The 25,652-nt window shown below is 40.4% G+C and overlaps 1 protein-coding gene across 1 annotated transcript in view; it reads left to right on the top strand.

Moving 5' to 3' along the window:
- The window catches only part of LOC126272977 (odorant receptor 43a-like), a 194,062-nt gene that overhangs the window by 20,604 nt on the left and 147,806 nt on the right, over nt 1-25,652 (top strand). The window contains exon 2 of the mRNA XM_049976317.1: nt 3,075-3,251. Within this exon, the coding sequence (XP_049832274.1) occupies nt 3,075-3,251 (177 nt within the window). The remainder of the gene's footprint in view (nt 1-3,074; nt 3,252-25,652) is intronic.

Raw genomic sequence — 25,652 nt, 5'->3', positions numbered from 1 at the left:
ATCTAGAGCCCTCCAGAAGAACAGTATAGATCTTATGATAACACACCAGCTGCAGGTTCTAGCGTGAGACTTTTTTGCTTCTCTGTTACGTTGCAACCATTAAAAACATTGCCCCACCACTAAAAGTAACCGACAGGACCACACCCAGCCTATGTTAAAAGATAGAGCCTTCCAGGAGAACAGTATAGATCTTACGACAACTCTAAAAGAGGCCACAACAGCTGCAAGTTTTAGCGTGAGACCTTTTCGTGCCTCTGTTACATTGAAAACCTTAAAAACATTGCGCCACGACGAAAAGTATAACGTTTCTGGTTGGATAGACAAAATTTTTGTAGGTAGAGCTTAGGGTTAACATTGAGACACTGATTGGTCAGATGAAAACACAGCCAGATAGTTATTTTTTTTACACCAACTTCGGTAATTGTAGTAAGGAGAAGTTAGGAGAAGAGTTGCTTTCGAGACGGTGAGCTCGATGGAGCTGCGCCAGCCACCGCCCCCAGACGAACATCAACAAGGGAATGAATGCACGCGATGCCACATTTTTCAGCGCATAAGGCTTCACTCAGAACTGTAGAAGTCTCATCTGTTACACCCCGTTTTGCGTAATATTAGTGTCGATCGTCAGTTGAAGCTCATGGTATTCACAGTTGCTACGTAAGTTAAAATCTGAAATGCGATGATTTTTCTGTTATATAATTATTGAGAAGCCACATTAGCCACTGTAATTTACGCCAAGTTAGATATGTAATTAAAGATAATTGAGGGTCACTGTAGATCATCTTGATAGTTTTCTCTTTTGTGAAACTTAATTTAAAACTCGATTATAAATGTGATATGGCATAGGTCTTTCTTCGATCCATTGTAGAACTTGGAAACCTATTCAGGGAATATTCGTTCACAGTTTTGTTGAATGCAGTTCGTTTTTATCATCCTATGTTAAAACTTTTCCTTTTATCAATAGTGCAATTTATAAACAATATTTTGTTAGTAGAATAAAATTTCCAGTGGTAAACCTAAGTCCTTTTTTGACGTTATTTTACCAACTAACTAAAAATAGGAAAGCCTTGAACCCCTTCCACAAAATTTAGTTAGCATTAAGATTCTTTTACAGGGAGTGCAGTGGAGCTGACGTTGAAATCAATAAGTATTTGGTTATATCATCACTAGTCTCACTGAACTCTTCTGAACTCTACATGTCATGTGTGATGTGGCGTGTCCTTACCAGTAACAGGTCCCAGGTTCCAACTAGTCAATTCCCTAAAAAACACGCTCAGAGACTCGTTGCGCGAAAGTGGCAGGGAGGCACGACTTAGAAAAAACAGAAACCACAGAGAATGTTAGAGAATGGCGACCGTGCCAGGATGGTAAAATACCATGATTGAAGGTCGACCACATGCCTTACTAGGTGAGAATAATTACCTGTTAAAAACTTTTTTAATAAAAAATTATTTCTGAATGACATAAACAGTTGAAAACAGTAGATGCAGCGATTGATAGTAAGAAAGTATTCAATAGATAGTGAGACACTCTAGCAGAGACACCTATAAATTCTTTTGATCTCTGTCAGGACCAATGTGCTACTATTGTGGGAATGAATGGAGCTGTACAAGGACTGCGATTGTTAGCCTTATTATTTCACAGTCAGTATCATATACTGATACTGCCATTTCAGACATTCAAATCATTTAATAATATTTGTCATAGCACACTTCTTATTTTTTCAGGGAACGACGGTGAAAAGTAAGTACTGTACATGTGAAACCCTGATCCGATGTAAGAGGTGGCCTGACGGCCCTAATCATATCAGTTTACGTAAGTAAATATATATAAATAAACATATATTTTAGACTACAACCACTGATAACGGGAAGATAATCCACAGTAACTTGTTTCAGGAGTCAAGGCCACATCATTCGTCTGTCAAAGTCAATGCTACATGTAACGCACTTCAAAAACTCTCAAGGTCAAAATATGAAAAAGACAATATCAGGTATTGTGCTCCGCTTATCCATGTGTACAGAAAATCGTTTCTTCCATAAGCCCGTAGACACCAGGCGCAGCAGCCCAGAGTGGCCGCGTGGTCTAGGGCGTCATGTCACGGAATGCGCGGCCCCTCCCGCCGGAGGTTCGAGTCCTCCCTCGGGAATGGGTGTGTGTGTGTGTGTGTGTGTGTTGTTCGTAGAATCAGTTAGTTTAAGTAGAGTGTAAGTCTAGGGACCGATGACCTCAGTAGTTTGGTGCCTTAGAAATTCACATACATTTGAACATTTGAACACCAGGCGCATCGCCTGTCTCTCTTCGCACCACTTCTTCGTAAACATGTGTGCAGAGCCGTACACACTGCACTGAACCGTCTGCAGTTCCACAAAATTCCATAGCTCCTACCGTAACAATGGTGTTCCATGCCAAATCGATCACTTCGTCTTAGTAACTCCAACCTTAAAAAAGATCTAAAAAGCCATTGAAGAAGGCAGTACCGTTTTCGTCAGTTTGTATACTAAATACATTATCGAAGCCTGGTGGATGCTGTTTCAAGTTCCTCAAGCAGGTCGAGTTCCTTTCCTTTCTTATCCACGTATGCCGCACCTAAATCCTCTTCTATGCCCTCATGGAGTGACTAGTATCATACACAGGGTGGTAATAATACACGTGCAACTACTGGCGGGTGACCAGTGTGTATGTAATTATTGTGTGGAAGCGAAATACCGTACATGTTCTTGTGCGTTAGTACGGAAACGATTTACACTGGTCCGCAGCTCGTGGTCGTGCGGTAGCGTTCTCGCTTCACACGCTCGGGTTCGATTCCCGGCGGGGTCAGGGATTTTCTCTGCCTCGTAATGACTGGGTGTTGTGTGATGTCCTTAGGTTAGTTATGTTTAAGCAGTTCTAAGTTCTAGGGGACATGACCACAGATGTTAAGTCCCATAGTGCTCAGAGCCATTTGAACCATTTTTTTTTAACGCTGAAAAAAATTAGGTCAATTTTGCCTACTAGGTGCTAAAAAGTCGCTGTGAATTGAAGAAAAATGCACAGAACTATTATCATATGACAAAAAAAGCTCGTTCTGTTGACAGAACGAATGGGAGGAGCGCATCTACTCCGGAGCTGCGAGGCACGCACGCCTTCTCACTCTGGTGCTCTGCGTCGACTACGCTATCGTGGCCTTCATCTGGGACTCTCTTCCGCTCCTCAACTTCATGCAGCAGTCACCGGAAAGTCGCTACAATAACAGCGACGCCATATTCTCACAGGCAAGGAAACGAATATTTAATACATCAGCAAAATCTACTTTTACAGGTTCCTTCTCCTATTTACTTTTCCAATGGATTTTCGTCGGGCTCATGAGGGTAATTTACGAATTGCACCAAATGCGCATGTAAAGTATGCATGCAGGTTGATATTATGTCTCCACAGTTACGTAACATCAGCCATATCACTTATTAACAGATGTATAAAGCCGGTGACAGCTCTCTATTAAATTATAGTAAACAGGATGACTTTTAGAATGAGATTTTCACTATGCAGCGGAGTGTGCGCTAATATGAAACTTCCAGCACATTAAAAGTGAGTGACGGAGCGAGCGTTGCTAAATCACTTGCCCGCGAAAGGCAAAACCCCCGATTTCAAGTCTCGCTCCGGCACACAGCTTTAATGTGCCAAGAAGTTTCAGGCTGACTTTTCTTTCTCCTTCTTTAGAAAGTACAAAGGGCTCTTTTTATTCTTTCTCAGTCCTAGGATTGGTTGACAGCTTTACTTCTCTCTTCGTGTCTTTCCGCACTATGTTTCGTTTCCGTGCAGGAGCTCTAGCTTACATACAATGAAGAGCCAAAGAAATTGGTACAGCTGCCCAATATCGTGGACGGTCCCCGCGGACAAGCAGAAGTACTGCAACACGACGTGGCATGGACTCGCACAATGTCTCAAGTAGTACTGGCTTTCCAAAAATCCGTAAGAGTACGAGGAGGTGGATATGTCTTCTAAACATGACGTTGCAAGGCATCCCAGAAATGATCAATAATGTTAATGTCTGGGGCGTTTGGTGGCCAGCGGAATGTTTAAACTCAGGAAATTGTTTCGGGAACCACTGTGTAGCAGTTCAGTAAGTATGGGGCGTCGCATTGTCTTGCTGGAATTGCCCATGTCCGTCGGGACGCACATTGGACATGAATGGATGCAGGTGATCACACAGGATGCTAACGTACGTGTCACCTGTCAGAGTCGTATCTAGACATATCAGGGGTTCCATATCACTCCAATTGTGAGGCCCCACGCCATTACAGGGCCTCCGCCAGCTTCAACAGTCACCAGCTGACAAGCATGGTCCATGGACTCATGAGGTTGTCCCCAGACCCGTACACGTCCGTCCACTCGATACAATTTGAAACGAGACTCGTCCGACTAGGCAGCATGTGTCCAGTCATCAACAGTCTAATGTTTGTGTCGACGGGTACAGGCGAGGCCGAAAGCTTTGTGTCATGCTGCCATCAAGGGTACACGAGTGGGCCTTCGACTTCGACAGCACATATCAATGGAAAAATGGACGTGAGGGCTTGGTGTCATTGGCCGGGAGGCTCCTTCCGGGCAGCCGCCTTGGTGCAGGTCTTGTTACAATCGACACCACATTGGGCAACCTGCGCGTTGGGTAGGGATGAAAATATGATGTAGACAAGTCCCTGAGCGGAGAAAATCCCCGACCCATACGGGAATCGAACCCGGGCCCGTTGATAGTCAATCCGTCACGCTGACCACTCAGCTATCGGGGCGGACAGTCCACATCGATGATGTTTCGTTAAATGGTTCGCACGCGAACACTTGTTGATGGCCAAGAACTGTGATCTGCCGCAAGTCGCGAAAGGGTTGCTCTTCTGTCACGTTAAACTATTCTCTTAAGTCGTCGTTGGTCCCGTTCTTGTAGGATCTTTTTCCTGCAGCAATAGTTTAAGAGATTTTGGTTTCAAAGGATTCCTGATATTCACGGTACACTCGTGAAACGATCGTACGGGAAAATCACAACTTCATCAATACCTCGTAGATGCTGTGTCCCATCGTTCGCGCGCCGACTATGACACAACATTAAAACTCACTTAAATCTTAATAACCTACTATAACCGACCTAACGACTGCGTCAGACAGTTGTTATCTTATATAGGCGTTATCGACTGCAGCACCGCATTCTGCCCGTTTACATATCTCTGTATTGGAATACACATGCCTATAAGAGTTTCATTGGCGCTTCGGTGTATGTTACAGCTTGATTCATGGTTTTCATTAAAGGTGTTCCTGCACTTATATTCCCACTATCGAACTCCGTAATGCTTCATAATTGATAAATATGTATAGGAATTTGATGTACGTCCATATCTCCTTCTCCTCTCTCCCTGTGTCCACTGTCCCTCTATGTCCACCTCTTCATCTTGCTCCGTCTCTCTTTGCATGTTTTCCTGCTCACCCTCTCTGTCGATCTCCTCCTTCCATCCTCTCTCTTCATCTCCGCCAGCCCATTCTCTATGTCCAGTTTCTCCCCCCCCCCCCCCCCTCTTTCCATCTACTACCCCTCGCTGACCTTGGGCCTTGTTTGCTTTTTTTGAAAATTCAGATTCTGTGGTAGTATTCTACTAATATGCCGATAAGGCATAAATACAGCTTTACTCTTTTCTCTGAAAAGCGTTTCGTGTAAACGATTGAAAGTATATAATGAGAAAGAATATGTATGGAACAAACAATTTGTTTAGTGATTTAAATGCTCTGCTATGTTAGTTCAAACTGGCTGCGAGAAATGAAACGAACCTGCACATTATCATAGCACAGTAACTTGTTTCCGCAGTACGTTTTAATAGAAAAATGGTATCCTGTTGTTATGAAAATATATTGGCTAAATCTGTATGAATTGTAATACAGCATCCTGCAAAAACTGAAGTAAATCGCTGAAGACCTTTTTAAGTTTTGTGGTAGCAACGTTTCCCTAGCATAAATTATTTATACATTTTTATTATATATTAAAAAATTATAGCTTATGTTTGTTGAAATGTAGGTACAGTGCAGTATCGTGTAAACAAAGGAGGTCAATCGTTCAAGTACGTTTCGTTATTTTTGATAACAAAGTTAAACAACGAGTTGTCTTTCTATAAAAGTATAGATGGTCATACGTCTCTCATGAGAATTTTAGGAGCCCCTTATGTCTCAATACATGTCAAAACCAGGAAACTCTTGCTTTTTCAGTGGTGTCCATAATATAGTCTGTCCCTAGTCTTTTAACGATTTCCTTATTTGCAGTCTTATCAGTCAATTTCCTTTTCAGGAACGCTCGTAAAGATATCCCAAAACAGTTCAGCCTTTCTCGTTCCTCTGTCTTCACAGTTAGAATCTCATAACTATACGACACCACGACAACTAGAAAATGTAAAATCATTCCACAAAACTTTGTGAGTCACACATACCTTAAGTTCCCCCGTCTGCTAACTGTATATTCACTTCAGGCGGGACATTCTTGTAGAAAATTACCAAGTATATATCATTCGATTATTCGTCATAGCCAATGCTAGTGTGGGGCGGCGAAGAAGTTGTCGAATGAGTTGTTTGAATGTTCATTTCACGTAACAGACTATTGCCGATGCAACATATGTGGGACGGCGAAGAAGTCGTTGTTTAATGTTGAATGAGAGTTGAACATTGCCACCTTAAATCACGCGAGCCTGGCAACTAATTTGGTGGCCAGTCAGAAAGCGAAGGGAAACTTACTGACCTTAGTTCCCAGTCTGCACGGCCACATTCCTGTACAGCCCAGCTAAACGAAAAATATCCATAGTTCTTCACGGGATTAGGGCTGCTTCAATAAAATTTAAAGTTCCAAACAAGATTTTATTATCTTAAAGGCTCACACAAATTACTCGAAACTTCTGAAAATGCTAAAGACATTAAATATTGTTAATTCAGCCAATCGTTTAATAGTTCAGAGGCGACTTCTACAGCAAGTTCCTCCCGAATAGTTCATTACTCTAACTAACGGTGCTCTATTAATAGTTCGCAATAATGTTAAAAAAAAATTAATGCTCGCCTTAAAAGTGGAGTTAGTCACCACTTGCCACGCGGAATTATACTTCACACGGACGGCACAATAACAGTTTGTTACCGAAGTCTAAACGATCCAGGACGGTGTACAGTCCTCACGATTTTCAATGTCCGTTTACATTGCTAAGTACGCGCATGTCACAGCCCGCTATGACGTCACCCGAGGCGAGGCGCGATCGGACGTTAAGCTCGCGTGGACTAGGCGTTGGTCTAATGCGGAGTGAGCTTGCTACTGCCTCTGCCGCTCTTTTTATATAGCTCCGGCGCGTACCGCCAAGAGAGCATCTGTTCTTTCCGTTCCTATGCAGATGCCTGCAGCCTCCAAATGGTCGCTATCTCAGGCACATAATCTTAAATATCACATTTAATAATAGCTTTACAAACTTCTCAATTTTTGTATACATACATCTGAGCAGTACAGAAGCACGTAGAAAATCTCAGCCCGCTAAAATTAAAACTTTAGTCTCTAGAATTTTTACAATGGAACTAACGGTAGATTGTTACCTCTGAACCATAGCTTTATCAAGACTTGTATCAGCTGTTAATTATGCTACAAGACTAAAACTTGGTGTAGCTTTGTTAATTGTCCTATCTGATCATTGGTCTTAAAGAATTTGTTTTATCATTAAAATTTAAAGTACTTAATCTATAATGCTTATGTACATTTTACTCACAAAAGTAGTTTTTACTAAATTACTAAAAAACTAGAAGAGGTAACTGATTGTGGTATTTCCATTATTATTATTAGGGTGAACTGAAGCATCCTACCAATTTTCAATATTGTAGCTCTATTATTTCGCGCCTCTGATTTTTCCGAAAAATGCGGATTCTGGAGTCAATTTTAGTTTTATGGTTTTGGAAACCAGCACCACTCATTAATGACTTCTTACTGCACCTTCTCACCAAATTTTGGCTTCCTAGCGTCATTATTTAGCGCCTCCTATTTTTCTTTCAAAACGTGAATTTTACGTAAACTACTAATTTTATAACATTAAGATTTGTTACCTGAAACATTATTACATAGAACTATACTTTAACAAAGTTTTACACACAAATCTTAATTTTTACTTTTATGTTAAATGTGGTGCAATACTATATGCAGGCGCGTTACGATGACGTGACGCTACTAGCAGTGAACTAGGGTAAGTCCCGTGCACTCGCTCGCCTCTGTATCTTATACATGATACAGCGCTTGCTTTGCTTCATCACCCCCTTTTTAATTTTCGTGAAAATCTATTTTTGAACAAAATTAAATTTCTAAAAGAACAAACAAGCGATGGATTACTTTAGTATACCTCTTTCAACTTAAGTTGCTTCTTCTTAGGAAATTCCTTATTACTACATACACAAAATAACCATACTCATATACACATAGAAAACCTAGTACAGAAGACATTCACAAATTATTTACATACATTTACATGGAAATATAAATTTTACAATGGTTACAAAATAGTTATTTTTTTTTCTTTAAAATCAGTCTCTTCCTGAAAAAGAAAATACACACGACTTTTATCACTGCAACGCACTCACATTTTTCTTTTACTATAATACTCGGCACTGTGGTGGGTGTCCTATTGTTACACTCATTTAATTTCACTGATTGACAAAATTGTGGGAGGAAATTGTATTCACTGTGGTTTGCGTCTCTACTTCCAATCTCCCTACCGCTTGTTGTCAGTCATTCATGCAGCCTGCATGTCCCTGAGAAACAGACAATACAGTCTAAGTTTCTGTTTTCAACTTATATCTAAGGTAGGACAAAGTACATTTTATAGTTTATATTCTGGCACTATTTTACTAATTGTGAAGTTGTCAGAAAGACATTTAGCACTAAGTCGTATCTGATACAATAGCTCCTACTCTCTTCTTTCATAAATAATCTTTTAGGTTCCTAAATAGTGAAAATTCTTTTAGCAAATTAATATATTAAGATCTTGCTTCAACTTAGAAAATTGAGTAACCTTTTAGTTTTAATGTACTCTGGCTTAATTATCGTATGGATTAGTTCATCAAAGAAGTCATTTGCTGACCAGCACTTTGCTTTATTGTATGAATTACTAAAGAAATTAGTTATTTTCAGTATACCGATTCCAAATTTCTGCATTTTCCAATATTTGTGTGTTTCTGTTGTCTGTTTAACTATTTATTTGCCTCAAGCAAGATTTAGCGTTTTTCACCATTTCACGAGACGTGAGGGAATTATTCTTTAATCCTACATCATTTACTTCAATTTACTTACTTCACTTCTTCACCTTATTCATTTTCTCCCTTTTCTTCCAGATTCAAAATACTTCATTTCTCCACTTCTTTCTCCCTTTTCCTTTTGTCAGCCTATTGACGTCCTGTTTCTATATATTTGGTGCGATCCTCACACCACTTCCACACATCTCCATTTATTTAATTCTAAAACGCCATTGCTTGCCTCTATGAGCATTACCTTCTTACGCTGTTTTCCTTCAGACAACCTTATTTCTAGCAACATACTACCTTCTGCATAATCTCATGGATTATTCATATTCATACCATACTTCGTATACTGCAAAGTGTCTCTCTTAGTTGTAGTTTCTAACCCTTTACAATTACATGAAATATTTTAATTTATTTATTTTAGCCATGTTTGCCTCTTATTGGTACTCAGACTTTTGTTTTGCCATACACTAGGTAGATCCTTACTAAGAATACTTAAAACCTAATAGCATATATACAACATGAAGACATATGTGATTCTTACCTGTTATGATAGACCAGAAGAAGGGAATGAAACTTGAAAAGGAAATATAGTTTCACCCAGCTGGGACTGCACGGTACGCCAAACCGTGTATCCGCCAAAGAGTGGCAGACTCCCTACAGTAATTAATTACTGTTAATTTTAAATTCCTTTAGATCCACAATATTTCTTAGACCTAGTTCTCTCTTACTCTTTGGATATTCCAAACGATAGGCATTTGCATGAGGTTTACTTACTATTCTAAATGGTCCATGATATACATGCATAAACTTTTTAGTTTCTGCAGAAATTTTCTTTGATTTTTCTTTTGTTTTGACCAGCACTAGCTCACCAATTTTAAAACTAGTGGGGGAAGCCCTTGCATCATGCCTCTTTTTCCTATCTAAAGCTCTTTTGCGTATATTTGCCCTGGCCTGTGCTTTCTTCTCATCCAATGTACTCTGACTTAGAACTGGAAAGTCAATCATACTCGGAATGATATTATGTGGTTCCTGATTGAACATCAGCTCACATGGAGCAAAACCTGTGGCATCGTGTTTCAGATTATTAATTATCTCTTCAAAATACTTAATATGATCAGCCCATGTTGAATGCTTCCTAGCACAGTAGGTTCTACATAGTCTATTCAGTTCTCGCATAACCCTTTCACTCATATTTCCTTGCGGAAAGTATGCTGAAATCCTTATATGCCGAGTTCCGCTCCTTTCAAGACACAACTTAAATTTTTCTGATACAAATTGAGGACCATTATCTGACAATAGGTTCTTTGGCTTGCCAATTTTCTCAAAATAATCTTTCTCCAATTTATCTACAAGTGTTTTGGCATTGGCTCTCTTAATCGGATACAGTTTAACATATTTACTAAACCCATCAATCACCACAAAAACATGCGTACATCCTCCTTTAGATGTCGGGAGAGGTCCAAAAAGATCAACTGCACATAACTCTAAGGGTTCACTTGGGTCTACGTGATGCATATCCCCTTGCACTATTTTATTTACTGCTCTTACCTTTAGACAAATAACACAGGATGCTAACCTTTCTGCAACTCTACGATGCATGTTATCAAAGATGACTTTCTCATTTAGTTTAGCAATGCACTTTTTTGTACCATAATGACCATACCTTAGATGTACATAATCTATTAGCAGATCTACGTGCTGTGAAGGAAAACACACTTTCCATTCTGCTAAAGTTACCTTCCTCCTACGGAACAAAATTCCTTTGTGTAGACAGTAATATTGTGCTACCTTTGGATAATTAGGGTCCCCTAAATAGCTTTTAACTAGCTTCAATTGATCATCCTCATTCTGTTCTCGTCTTAAATTCTTAAATACTTTCTTTAAGGCACTCTCCTCTCTGAGCTCATGTACTGTCAACATACTTACCTCATTCCTTTCTGCCAAAGGAAGTTCTGATTCATTCCATAATTCAGCACTTCTTGATAGCCCATCTGCTACCAAATTGCTCTTTCCCTGTATATAATTAATTTCAAGATCAAACTGCTGAAGGTACATGGCCCACCTTGTCTACCTTGGATGCCTTAGTTTACAAGTCTTCAAAAATGTAAGTGCTTTGTGATCACTATAGATAATTACCTTCTGTCCTAACAAATAGTGCTCAAACTTCTGCATACCAAATACTATGGCTAGTGCCTCTAATTCTGAGATAGCATAATTTCGCTCAGCAGATTGTAATGAACGACTTGCAAAAGCAATAGTTTTATGAACCTCCTGGTCGCCTTCTGTTTCTAGCTGAAACAATTCTACAGCAATCCCATAACCACTTGCATCCACTGACATGCAAAAGGGTCTTGTAAAATCGGGATGGTGCAAGAGCGGACTATTAATCAAACAATCTTTTAATCCCTCAAAAGCAGACTGGCATTCTGGAGTCCAAACCCATGGGGTATTCTTTTTTAGCAGGTTGAGTAAACATGGATCATTAAATAAATGATCTTTAACAAAACGTCGGTAGAATCCAAACAAACCGAACATTGACCTGAGTTGCTTTTTATTTCGGGGCGCTTCAAACTTTTCAATACATGATAATTTGGATGGATCAGGTAATATACCCTCTCTGCTAATTTCATGGCCCAGGAATTTTATTCTGTCCTTTACACATTCAGTCTTTTCTAACTTTAATTTCATACCTCCATTTTCAAGAGCTTCTAGTACCCTGTCCAACAGACTGATATGTTCTTCCCATGTGGGAGTTGCCAACAGAATATCGTCTACGTAAATGGTTACTTGATCTAATAATTCCTGTCCTAATACATGAGCCATAACTCTTACAAAGGCACACACTGAAATATTCAATCCGAACGGAACTACTTTATACTGGTAGCATACTCCTTCATACAAAAATGCTGTATACTTACGTGATTCCTTAGCCAGCGGCAAATTCCAGTAACCACATGGTATGTCCATGGAAGTAAAGTACTTAACCCCTCGGAACTTTTGAATTAACTCATCCATATTTTGAGGACGATCACTTTCTCTGATGACAATTTCATTTAACCAGCGTGCATCCAATACTAATCTAACACTTCCATCACGCTTAGGCACTACAACAAGAGGACTATTGTATTCACTAATTGCTTGCTCTATGACCCCCCATGCCAACATACGTTTAATTTCATTTCGCACTGCTTGTTTCCTTGCAACATGTATTGGATAAGGCTTCTTAAAAAATACCTTCCGAGGCTTGATATTCAAATGGCATTCATAACCTTTAACTTCACCAGGTGCGTTTGAGAATACATTACTATGCTTAGTTAACACACTCTTTAACTCTGATCTTTGTTCGTCAGCAATTTGCTTTGTTGATTGTACCTTTTCCTCTATTTCCTTTAGGATGTGTCTCTCTTCAACCTTAGCACTTTCCTCATTCTCACTGAAAACCAAATTTTCCTGCAAGTATCCTTTATTCTTTATTACTCTAATAGGCAGTTCCCAAGTTTCATTACTACCGCCTATATGACTTCCTATAAAAGACTCTCTTATCACTTTAGAGTCAGGTAAAGTTAAAATTAAGTTGTTCTGATCAAAATTGATCTTTCCCTGGTACTTTGATAAGAAATCAGTACCAATCAACATATCAACACTTAAGCCTAGCACAATCAAACAAGGATGATCTATTACTACGTCATTTATACCAATGGGTATCAAAGCTTCGTGTTGAACTGGTCTAGAGACTTTTCCAGTAGCACCTATAATCTTTAAGCCACTTACTTTCATAACTGTTAACTTCTCTTTATTGGGTATGGTGTCAAAAAATGTTTGTGATAAAGCACTTGCTTCACTGCCACTGTCAAGCAGACAACGCACAGTGACTCCTGATATGTTTACTTTGATAACAGGGTGAGTTATTTTACATTGAACAGGTTGCTCACACACCTCGTCTAATAAATCTCGTTCTATGTTCTTCCAGCTAAAGTAATTCTGATCAGTTGCAATTACATTTACATTTACATCCTGGGGCTCATCATGCTCTATAATCTTAGCTGCTTTCTCTAATCTGTCCACTAACTTTAAATCGAAGCATCTGACGACTTTTTCTACTTTTGTTGGCTGCACATCAGCCAAACTATCCTCTACCTCTGAGCAACTGCGTCCCTGCGCAATATTGCTGTTCATAAGAATGTCGTCACCTTCAACCATTTGTGGCACGTTTACACAGCTACTAGATTCTTTCACCTCGTTACTATTTCTACCCCCTTCATTCATCATTTCCTCCTCTCTAAAGTTTTGCAGTACTGATTCTACTTCTGCTACTTCTACTTCAGCTTTTAGATTGCCATTTTCATCGAAGATGTAAGCTTTTACTTCATCATTATTCCCATCAGACTCAAACCCATTATCTATTTCTTCCCCATTATCTACCTTGAGTTCCTGTTCTTCCTTGACCCATTTTTCTAGTGTATCCAAAATACTATCCACTATTTTGTGAGAGTGGCTTAACACATCACTGGTATTATCTGTATTTATTTCGTCATCCATGTTGTCTGTCTGTGTATGTTGGCTGATTGTCTGTGTTTCCGTTACTGGCTGTGTTACTGTTACCGCCTGGTGAGCACCAGTTTCCTCATAGACGGGATTTAGTTTCCCACACGCGGCCTGTTGTGTTCATCTGTGACACCACTAGATATAGTAGCATCATGACTCCCTTCTTGTCTTAATGGCATAGTATTTACTTCTCCACTTTCGTCATAGTAGTTGTTACGAAAGCGTGGTGAGTATCTACCCCCTCTTCCTCTGCCACGGCTTTGGTTTCGATAGTTTGTTTTGGTGTGCCTAACTTCCATATTTCTAACGTTCACGTTTCCATTATTTTGTACGTGATTGTTAGAAGATTTGTTATTCTGCTGCACCTGCTCCTCAGCAGCAGCTACTCTTTCCACTCTTTCCAGATATTCAATAAATTTGTCTATATTATCTCTAGGGGCGGAAATGATCCTCTTCTGCCAGTACCATGGCAGCTTACCTTCTAAACCCATAATGATCATATCTGGCTTCATCTTTTCTGTCAAATGTGACAGTCTTGAAACCCACTTCCTAGCGAAATCCTTTACTGATTCACGCCCTAGGAAAAACTTCTTACCACTCCAGAATTCCCTTAACACATCATTTTGTTTGTTATGTGACCAGTATTCGTTGAGAAATGCAGACTTAAATTCAGATAAAGTTTTACATTTGATCATTACATCCGCTGACCATCGCAAAGCATCACCTGACAAATGACTTCTTATAAATGAAATTTTTTCTCTTTCTGACCAAGTGTTGGGGAGAACATCCTCAAAGTCATTCCAAAATTCAAGAGGGTGAATGTACTTATCAGGATCAAAGCGCAAAAACTGTCGACACCCTATAAAAGCGGCGTCAACTGAAGTCACATGCTGTACAGTAGAATGACTAGAATTAACAGAGGTTACTCTATTTTCTAGGTTAGCAATGTTAGTATTTAATTCCTCTACTTGTGACTCTACTGCTTCTATCCTGGCAGAACATCTTTGTTCCACTGCACCACGAATTTCGGTACAGGTTTCTTTTACTTTCTCAATGTTTTTCTGACAAGTATCTACTTTAATTTGTACCTCTTTAACTTTGTCAGAGCTAAGTTTGGACTCGTTGCTCAATCTTTCGGACAACCTCACTTCCAAAAGTTCATCTGCCTCTTGATAATTTTTTTGAATTTGATCTATTTCACATTTGAAAGTACTATGCATTTTAGTTAACTGTTGCCCTACTTTTACTTGAATGTCATGATGAATAGCATCTATCTTATAATTCAAACTATTCCATTTTGATTGCAGTTCTTCTTTTAGTTCTTTATTACTATCCTCAATTTTAGCCTCAATTTTAGCCTCAATTTTATTTTCCAACCCTTTATTACTAACCTCAATTTTATTCTCCAACTCTTTATTACTATTTTCAATTTTAGCCTCAATTTTATTTTGGTTTGATTCGAGTTTGGCAAACAGTATTTGCATCCAATCCGGAGCTTCTACCTTGATACTTTGTATCTCTTGACTTGACTGAGCTGGAGATATATTGAGCTCAGTTTCACTACCTGACAAAGTTAGCAACTCTACTGGCTCCCTTTTGACTTCTATTTCACTTATTGATTGCATCCCTGCACTCTCATTTAAATTAAAGTCATAATTTACTGGTAACAAATTACGTTCTAGTTCAATATTTGAGGGATTAATGGAACCATCCTCATTAAACTCAATTCCTGATCCTGAGGATTCTTGGTCAGAGACCGGTTCCCTTCTGAAATGTACACTACTTTCCATATCTTTTAGTTTGTTAGCAGCAGTTAATAAATATTTTAAAAGTCTTTGACTTAACTTAAATGCTTGATTTCGACGAATGATGTCGTCGCGGTGTACCAGCAATCGTGATGCGACGCGTCGCGACGTATTGAAGGCAGCAGCAGCAGCTGTAGCGTCGAGTACCGCCACAGGAATCGCCTACTGCAATAGCTCCAGGGGGGGGGGGGGGGGGCAGCAAGGCACCGTTGACCGCTCGGCGCAGCCGGCAGCTGTCTCGCAGATCAGCGCAGCTCCGCGATGACGCACCGTCTTCCTTTAGTCTCAGCGCCGTCGGCAGCCGCGATCCAGCATCGTCGCCTTCCTCACCATCGTCACTAACCAACGTACAGCGGTAGACACTTATTGTTTATACACTACACCCGCCTTTACTGGTAACACTGTTCCCACACTAGTTCAATTCAGTGTCCTGTTATTGCCTACCGAGTTCGTTAATTTATACCAATCGCTTTCACACATCGAGCACTTTTATTTGCTTTTAATTCAGTTTTCCCGGCCGATAAGCACCATATGTGGGGCGGCGAAGAAGTTGTCGAATGAGTTGTTTGAATGTTCATTTCACGTAACAGACTATTGCCGATGCAACATATGTGGGACGGCGAAGAAGTCGTTGTTTAATGTTGAATGAGAGTTGAACATTGCCACCTTAAATCACGCGAGCCTGGCAACTAATTTGGTGGCCAGTCAGAAAGCAAAGGGAAACTTACTGACCTTAGTTCCCAGTCTGCACGGCCACATTCCTGTACAGCCCAGCTAAACGAAAAATATCCATAGTTCTTCACGGGATTAGGGCTGCTTCAATAAAATTTAAAGTTCCAAACAAGATTTTATTATCTTAAAGGCTCACACAAATTACTCGAAACTTCTGAAAATGCTAAAGACATTAAATATTGTTAATTCAGCCAATCGTTTAATAGTTCAGAGGCGACTTCTACAGCAAGTTCCTCCCGAATAGTTCATTACTCTAACTAACGGTGCTCTATTAATAGTTCGCAATAATGTTAAAAAAAAATTAATGCTCGCCTTAAAAGTGGAGTTAGTCACCACTTGCCACGCGGAATTATACTTCACACGGACGGCACAATAACAGTTTGTTACCGAAGTCTAAACGATCCAGGACGGTGTACAGTCCTCGCGATTTTCAATGTCCGTTTACATTGCTAAGTACGCGCATGTCACAGCCCGCTATGACGTCACCCGAGGCGAGGCGCGATCGGACGTTAAGCTCGCGTGGACTAGGCGTTGGTCTAATGCGGAGTGAGCTTGCTACTGCCTCTGCCGCTCTTTTTGTATAGCTCCGGCGCGTACCGCCAAGAGAGCATCTGTTCTTTCTGTTCCTATGCAGATGCCTGCAGCCTCCAAATGGTCGCTATCTCAGGCACATAATCTTAAATATCACATTTAATAATAGCTTTACAAACTTCTCAATTTTTGTATACATACATCTGAGCAGTACAGAAGCACGTAGAAAATCTCAGCCCGCTAAAATTAAAACTTTAGTCTCTAGAATTTTTACAATGGAACCAACGGTAGATTGTTACCTCTGAACCATAGCTTTATCAAGACTTGTATCAGCTGTTAATTATGCTACAAGACTAAAACTTGGTGTAGCTTTGTTAATTGTCCTATCTGATCATTGGTCTTAAAGAATTTGTTTTATCATTAAAATTTAAAGTACTTAATCTATAATGCTTATGTACATTTTACTCACAAAAGTAGTTTTTACTAAATTACTAAAAAACTAGAAGAGGTAACTGATTGTGGTATTTCCATTATTATTATTAGGGTGAACTGAAGCATCCTACCAATTTTCAATATTGTAGCTCTATTATTTCGCGCCTCTGATTTTTCCGAAAAACGCGGATTCTGGAGTCAATTTTAGTTTTATGGTTTTGGAAACCAGCACCACTCATTAATGACTTCTTACTGCACCTTCTCACCAAATTTTGGCTTCCTAGCGTCATTATTTAGCGCCTCCTATTTTTCTTTCAAAACGTGAATTTTACGTAAACTACTAATTTTATAACATTAAGATTTGTTACCTGAAACATTATTACATAGAACTATACTTTAACAAAGTTTTACACACAAATCTTAATTTTTACTTTTATGTTAAATGTGGTGCAATACTATATGCAGGCGCGTTACGATGACGTGACGCTACTAGCAGTGAACTAGGGTAAGTCCCGTGCACTCGCTCGCCTCTGTATCTTATACATGATACAGCGCTTGCTTTGCTTCACTAGTAATGTAATGTGTAAGAATTCGATTCATTTACCTATTATGTAGTTATAATTGAGAAACGAATAGATCTGTCGCATCCATGATTAGAAGTGTGTTGTGTGAAGTACATGTTTAAAATCAAGATGTTTATAATTACGAAGATACACATTCGTTTTCCGTTCTGTCTCCTGATTTCTATTTCTTCTCGGAATGTTTTATGCAGTACTAACTTTTTTCTTTCCTATTTATTTCCCACATACTGAACATCCGACTCGACGTAACAGTATTCATTGAATGCTCTCTCTCTTTCTCTCCCTACCACTGCAGAAGCAAGCTCGAATATCTTCGGGGTACAGACAAACAATTAGTTTTTTTAGTACCTATATTGTAGTTCACGTTAGCTCTTCGTTAAGCTTCAGGCAACTAAATCACAAACAAAGCCTCCTATGCAAGTTTACAGGTTTTCGTGGGTGTTCTCATAGAAGGAAACCTCTTCTAGGATCATAGGCCGCGGCATTTTCCTCTTCAGTTCGTTTTACTCGATCGGCCATTCGACCGGTACGCTGGGATCTTCATCAGGAACTTGTGGTGTTAATGGTCATCTGAACACTATCAAAAAGATCATCGCTTTCACTTATAAAAGGTAATTTTCTCGACCTTTTGCTGAATATGTGGGGTTATTAGATAACATTTCTCCAGATATCTTTCGTCGGACACCATCGTTGGGTATAAAAGATGATTTTTCCGCTCTCAAGCTGAACACGGGTTGTTGGATAAAATTCCTAACGCTGCTGTTGTGGAGCAATTGTCACTGGGTAAAAGCGAAATCGGCAATCCAAGGAAGGGGGAAATATTATCAAAACATTATTTTCTTATTGTCACGCCACGGAGGTGGGTTCCTAGATCTTTTTCTTTTAATTCCTTGTCAACGTCGCAGCAAAATATGTCTATTTAAAGAAGCAGATAAAAATGCACTTGAAATCTTCCTAAGAGACAGTCTCCATTCTTTCCAGTCTCATCAGATGTGGATTAAATTCAAAGTCATAGTAGCGAAAGCAATTGTGAGATGTATACCAAATGAATTAATCATAGATCCCTTATGGTGCACAAAACAGGTCAGAATAATATTGCAGAAGCTGATAAGAAAGCATGCCTGATTTAAGAGGAATCAAAAGACCTTAGATAGGTGACGTTTTACAGAAGCGAAAACAAATTAGCGCGAACTTCAGTGCGAGATGCTTTTAATAGTTTTCACTATGAAACTGTCTCGAACTTCGCAGGAAACACTAAGAGTTTCTGGTAAAATGTAAAGTACACCAGTGGCAATCAATACCTCAATACGCTCGTAGTTCGATAACTATTTCGATGTTATGGATGACAGTGCTACAACAACCATAGTTATTTAACACGGTCAAGCACAGCTGCCAACATGGGTAACTTAGAAGCAGATATCCTTAGTGTAACGAAGCAGCTTAAAACACTCAAGAAAGGCAAAGATTCCGTTCGAGATTGTATACCATTTAGGTCCCTATCGTAGTATGCTCAAACAATGTCTTCATACGTAGCAGTCATATACAACTGTTCGGTCTTAGAAAGATCGTTCACGAAAGATTGGAAATTTACACAAGTCACACCAATACCCACGAAAGGAAACAGGAATAATCCGCAGAATTTTAGAACCATATCACTAAAGTCGATTTGCTTAGGATTTTGAAACATATACTGTATTAGAACATTATGAATCACTTTGAAGAAGACGATTTATTGACAAACAGCCAACACAGATTCAGGAAATATCGTTCTTGTGCAATACATTAGTTCCCTTTTCGCAGGAAGTAATGAGTGCTATCCACAGGGGGCGTCAAATTGATACTATGTTTTTATACTTCCAGCAAGCTTTTGGCACCTTTTCTTATTAAAAGGAAAATAGTCTCAGCTCATTACTGTTATAAAGTCCTGTTGTAAAGGTCACAGTTCGTAATAATTGACGGAAAGTCATTGAATAAACAGAAATAATATTTGGTGTTCGCCACAGAAGTGTTAGACAATTCGTTTTTCCTGTTCTCCATAGGCGGCAACTGTGGCCGAGCAGTTCTAGGCACTTTAGTCCGGAACCGCGCTGCTGCTACGGTCGCAGGTTGGACTCCTGCCTCGGGCATGGTTGTGTGTGATGTCGTGGGGATAGTTAGGTTTAAGTAGTTCTCCGTCTAGGGGACTGATGACCTCAGATGTTAAGTCCCATAGACCTTAGAGCTTTTTGAACCTTTTCTCCGTAAACAGCATGGGATTCAATCTGAGAAGCACTCTTAGATTGTGAAGTTATCTTTTAAAGTTATCATGTCATCAAAACAAATTGCAAAATGATTTAAAGAATTATCTGCTTGGCGCGAAAAATGGAAACTGACGCAAAATAATAAAGAGTGTGAAGTCATCCACTTGAGCAGTAAAAGGAATTCGCTAAATTTCAGTTTCACGATAAAGCACATAAATCTAAAGTCTCTAAATTCATTTGAGTACCTAGGGATTACCGTTAGAATAACTTAAATTGAAGCGTAGGTAATGTTGTGGAAAAAGCAAAGTGTAGACTGCGATTTATTGGCATAACAGAAACGTAACAAGTCTGCTAAAGAGACTACTTACACAACGCTTGGTCTCCCTCTTCTGGAGTATTGCTGTGTGGTACAGGATCCGAAGTAGATGTGATAGACAGATGTCATCGAAAAAGTTCAACGAAAGACAGCTTCTTTTGCAGTTTCACGAAACAAGGGAGAGAGTGTAAAGGACATAATGCATGAATTGAGGTTTCAGTCATTTAAAGAAACGCGTTTTGTGCTGTGGCAGGATATTCTCATGAAATTGAAATCACCAACTTTCTCCTCACAGCGTGAAAATATATTGTTGGCGCCGGCCTACATAGGAAGAAATGGTTATCATAATAAAATAAGAGAAATCAGAGCTCGCACGGAAAGATTAAAGTGTTTGTTTTATCCCCTAGGGCAGTTCGTGAGCGGAACAGTAGAGAAGTAGCTTAAAATTTCTGCGTAGAACCCTCTGCCAGGCTCTTAATTGTGAATTGTTGAGTAATCTAGTAGACGTACACCTATATTCCACAACTGAATGCAGTGAGGAGTATGCTTTGAAGCAGAGAATTAGACAGTACCCTGGTAGAAGTTGTTCTGTACCTGCCGTGGCGCTAAGAGCCCTACAGAACATAGGGGAAACCGACATCTTTCTCCCTCCCACGTCAGAGTGATGTTAGAAGCACTAGTTGCGTGTGGACAGTAGAAACTGATGTTAAGAACCGAGACAAGGGTGATAGTAACAGTTTATGCCCAGCAGAGCCATGAAATAGGGCTTTATGTTCAAGTAAAACGAGGCATAGCAGGCTCCACTGCTAACGGGCCATGAATTATCTGTGCAGACATAAACGCACCCTCCGCGCTGTGGCATGTTATAACAACTGACCTAAGGGGACAAATTACAATTGTCATCATAAACGAATCAAACCTACGTATTAAGGAAAGAGTCACAGCCTCCCTCATATTACTGAAGGGAGTAGGCCACACAAGGAGCACAACAGTGGTCAATTACAGCGACTCGAGATCGACAGTGTGGTGTCACCGCCAGACCTAGCAAGGCGCCATTATCAGTTACGATTGATACTGTGAATCATGTAATGTCAATGAGCGACGTTCGTCATTAATGGATTAAAGTTAAGTATTCCACCAGCTACGTCCGTTTTTCTCAATTCTAATTCCCTTGTCGTGTTCCAGACCTCACGCCTGCCTGCGTGAGCTAAAACGCGTGCATTTCGGCCCCCTATAGTAACCCTGTGTTGGCTCTCCTGCCAACCACAACAGTTCGCAATTTTTACAATATTGTAAGGGCTTACTCAGGGTGCCCACAAAACCATACACACAAAGACTGCAGTTGACAGACACAGAAGAACAGACTGTGTAAGTAGGCTGTCTAGGATTTTATATTGGTAACGCCATGTAGCGCTCTGTATGAAAAGCATTGGATGTGATGTGTGCAGTCTGTGGCTGGTTGGCATTTTTGTAATATTCCCTATTGTAGTGTTGGGCAGTTGGTTGTTAACAGCGCGTAGCGTTGCGCAGTTGGGAGGGGAGCCGAAAGCAGTGGTGGATGTGAGGAGAGAAATGGCGGACTTTTGAGAGCGGATGATCTGGACGTGTGTCCATAAGAGACAGTAAATTTGTAAGATTGGATGTCATAAACTGATATATATATATATATATATATATATATATATATATATATATATATATATATATATATATATATATATATATATATATAACTATGCCTATCACAGTTAGTCCCTTCAGTAGTTTGAATCTTTTATTTAGCTGGCAGTAGTGGCGCTCGCTGTATTGCAGTACTTCGAGTAACGAATACTTTTGTGAGGTAAGTGATTCATGAAAGGTATAGGTTATTGTTAGTGAGCACGATTCATTTGTAGGGATTTTTGAAAGTCTGATAGCGTTGCGCTAAAAATATTGTGTGTCAGTTTAGTGTTGATCAGAATAAGTAAAGAGCGAAATGTCTGAGTACGTTGAAATAACTTAAGGGGTTTACCAGTACAGCAATTCATAAATTATTCGAAGGGGACGTTTCAACTGTATCTGATGAAGGCCGATTTGGCACGACTAAAGAGACCGATAGAGGACGTCCCGTTTCAGACCATACAAGGAAGCACTGACTGAAATCAGCCAGACCATAGAGCTAATTCAAAAAGCAGAGACTAATGCGGTAGCGATGTCCCACATAACATCAGACATGAGGTAACAAAATTAGGAAAACTAACAAGAGACTGCTACGGTCGCAGGTTCGAATCCTGCTCGGGCATCGATGTGTGTGATGTCCTTAGGTTAGTTAGGTTTAAGTAGTTCTAAGTTCTAGGGGACTGATGACCACAGCAATTGAGTCCCATAGTGCTCAGAGCCATTTGAACCATTTTTTTAACAAACAAGAGGGACCGAAAGCAATACCAAACGGCAAAAGTAGGACGAGACAGAGAGGCAAGAGTCAGACATAAACTATCTGATCAAAACTACCCGGACACATGGCTGAAAATGACATACAATTTCGTGGCGCCCTCCATCGGTGATTCTGGAATTCAATATGATGTTGATGACAGCTTCCACTCCCGCAGGCAAACGTTCAATAAGGTGGTGGAAGGTTTCTTGGGGAATGGCAGCCCATTCTTCACGGAGTGCTGCACTGAGGAGAGATATCGATGTCGTTCGGTGAGGCCTGGCACGTAGTCGGCGTTCCGTAGGATACAGGTCAGAACTTTGTGCAGGCCTGTCCATTACAGGGACGTTAATGTCGTGTAACCCCTCCGCCACAGGCAGTGCATTATGAACAGGTGCTCGATCATGATTAAAGATGCAACCGCCATCCCCGAATTCCTCTTCGTCAGTGGGAAGCAAGAACGTGCTTAAAACATCAGTGGAGTCCTGTGCTGTGATAGTGCCACGCAAAACAACATGGGGTGCAAGCCCTCTCCATGAAAAACACGACCACACCATAACACCACCGCCTTTGAATTTTACTGTTGGCACTACACATGCTGGCAGATGACGTTCACCGGGCATTCAGCATACCCACACCCTGACATTGGATCGCCACATTTGTAACGTGATTTGTCACTGCACACAACATTTTTACACTGTTCAATCGTCCAATGTTTACTCTCCTTACAGCAAGTGAGGCGTCATTTGGCATTTACTAGCGTGATGTATGGCTTATATGGCTTATGAGCAGCCGCCCGACCACGAAATCAAAGTTCCCTCACCTCCCACCTAACTGTCATAGTACTTGCAGTGGATCCACAAGCAGTTTGGAATTTCTGTGTGATGGTGTAGACATACGTTTGCCTATTACACATTAGGGCCATCTTTAGCTGTCGGCGGTCTCTGTCAATCAACAGACGATGTCGGTCTGTACGGTTTTGTGCTGTACGTGAGCCTTCACGTTTCCACTTCACTGTCGGATAGGAAACAGTGAAACTAGGCTTGTTCAGGAGTGTGGAAATCTCACGTATAGACGTATGACACAAGTGTCACCGAATCACCTGACCACGTTCAAAGTCCGTGAGTTCCGCGGAGCCCCCATTCTGCCCTCTCACCATGTATAATGACCACTGAGGTCGCTGATAACGAGTTCTGGAATACCTGGCATTAGGTCTCATCACAATGCACCTAATATGAAAAACGTATGTTTTTCGAGTGTTATGATACTTTTGATCACATAGTGTATATACAGAAAACTAAATTCAGATACAAAGTACTATTTCTAGTGCCTAGACGACAACACTGGGACAGCTGAATACAAAAGCTACTCTAAGGCGACACTGGTGGAGTACCGTATAGACTAACAGAAAAAGTGAAGACAGCACTAAGTTTCCCCGCATCGAGGCTATCACACGTTGTGATTCAATTATGGAGAAGCACAGCATAATATCAGCTGCACAAATTCCTCCCAGACGACACGCACGCAGTTAACCGTACATGAGCACAACTTAAAAGGGAAATGAAACAGAAATAAACGTCAAACACCGTCATTTTTTATTTCTTGCGAGAGGATGTCGCTCTTAGGATAGCAATGTTGCATGGGAGGAAAACCCAACGCCCTGATGACATCCTGACAGAAGTAGTATAAGAAATTGCCCCACAAATATAACGATTTCTTGCAGATGTGTTAAACGAGGTACTGCTGTTTGGTAAAATTCCTGCGGTGTGGAAAACTGATAACATGGAAACTGACAGGAAAGGACCCATCACACCAAATGTCATATAGAAAAATATACAGGGTGTTTCAAAAATGACCGGTATATTTGAAACGGCAACAAAAACTAAACGAGCAGCGATAGAAATACACCGTTTGTTGCAATATGCTTGGGACAACAGTACATTTTCAGGTGGATAAACTTTCGAAATTACAGTAGTTACAATTTTCAACAACAGATGGCGCTGCAAGAGATGTGAAAGATATAGAAGACAACGCAGTCTGTGGGTGCGCAATTCTGTACGTCGTCTTTCTGCTGTAAGCGTGTGCTGTTCACAACGTGCAAGTGTGCTGTGGAAAACATGGTTTATTTCTTAGAACAGAGGATTTTTCTGGTGTTGCAATTCCACCGCCTGGAACACAGTGTTGTTGCAACAGGACGAAGTTTTCAACGGAGGTTTAATGTAACCAAAGGACCGAAAAGAAATACAATAAAGGATCAGTTTGAAAAATTTCAATGGACTGGGAACATGACGGATGAACGTGCTGGAAAGATAGGGCGACCACGTACAGAAACCACAGAGGGCAACACGCAGCTAGTGCAGCAGGTGATCCTACAGCGGCCTCGGGTTTCCGTTCGCCGTGTTGCAGCTGCGGTCCAAATGACGCCAACGTCCACGTATCGTCTCATGCGCCAGAGTTTACACCTCTATGTATACAAAATTCGAACGCGGCAACCCCTCAGCGCCGCGACCATTGCTGCACGAGAGACATTCGCTAACGATATAGTGCAAATGATTCATGACGGCGATATGCATGTGGGCAGCATTTGGTTTACTGACGAAGCTTATTTTTACCTGGACGGCGTCGTCAATAAACAGAACTGGCGCATATGGGGAACCGAAAAGCCCCATGTTGCAGTCCCATCGTCCCTGCATCCTCAAAAAGTACTGGTCTGGGCCGCCATTTCTTCCAAAGGAATCATTGGCCCATTTTTCAGATCCGAAACGATTACGGCATCACGCTATCTGGACATTCTTCGTG

The sequence above is a fragment of the Schistocerca gregaria genome, chromosome 5, assembly GCF_023897955.1.
Source record: "Schistocerca gregaria isolate iqSchGreg1 chromosome 5, iqSchGreg1.2, whole genome shotgun sequence".
In the NCBI taxonomy this organism is placed as follows: Eukaryota; Metazoa; Arthropoda; class Insecta; order Orthoptera; family Acrididae; genus Schistocerca; species Schistocerca gregaria.
This window is presented reverse-complemented; position numbering and strand designations above follow the sequence as displayed.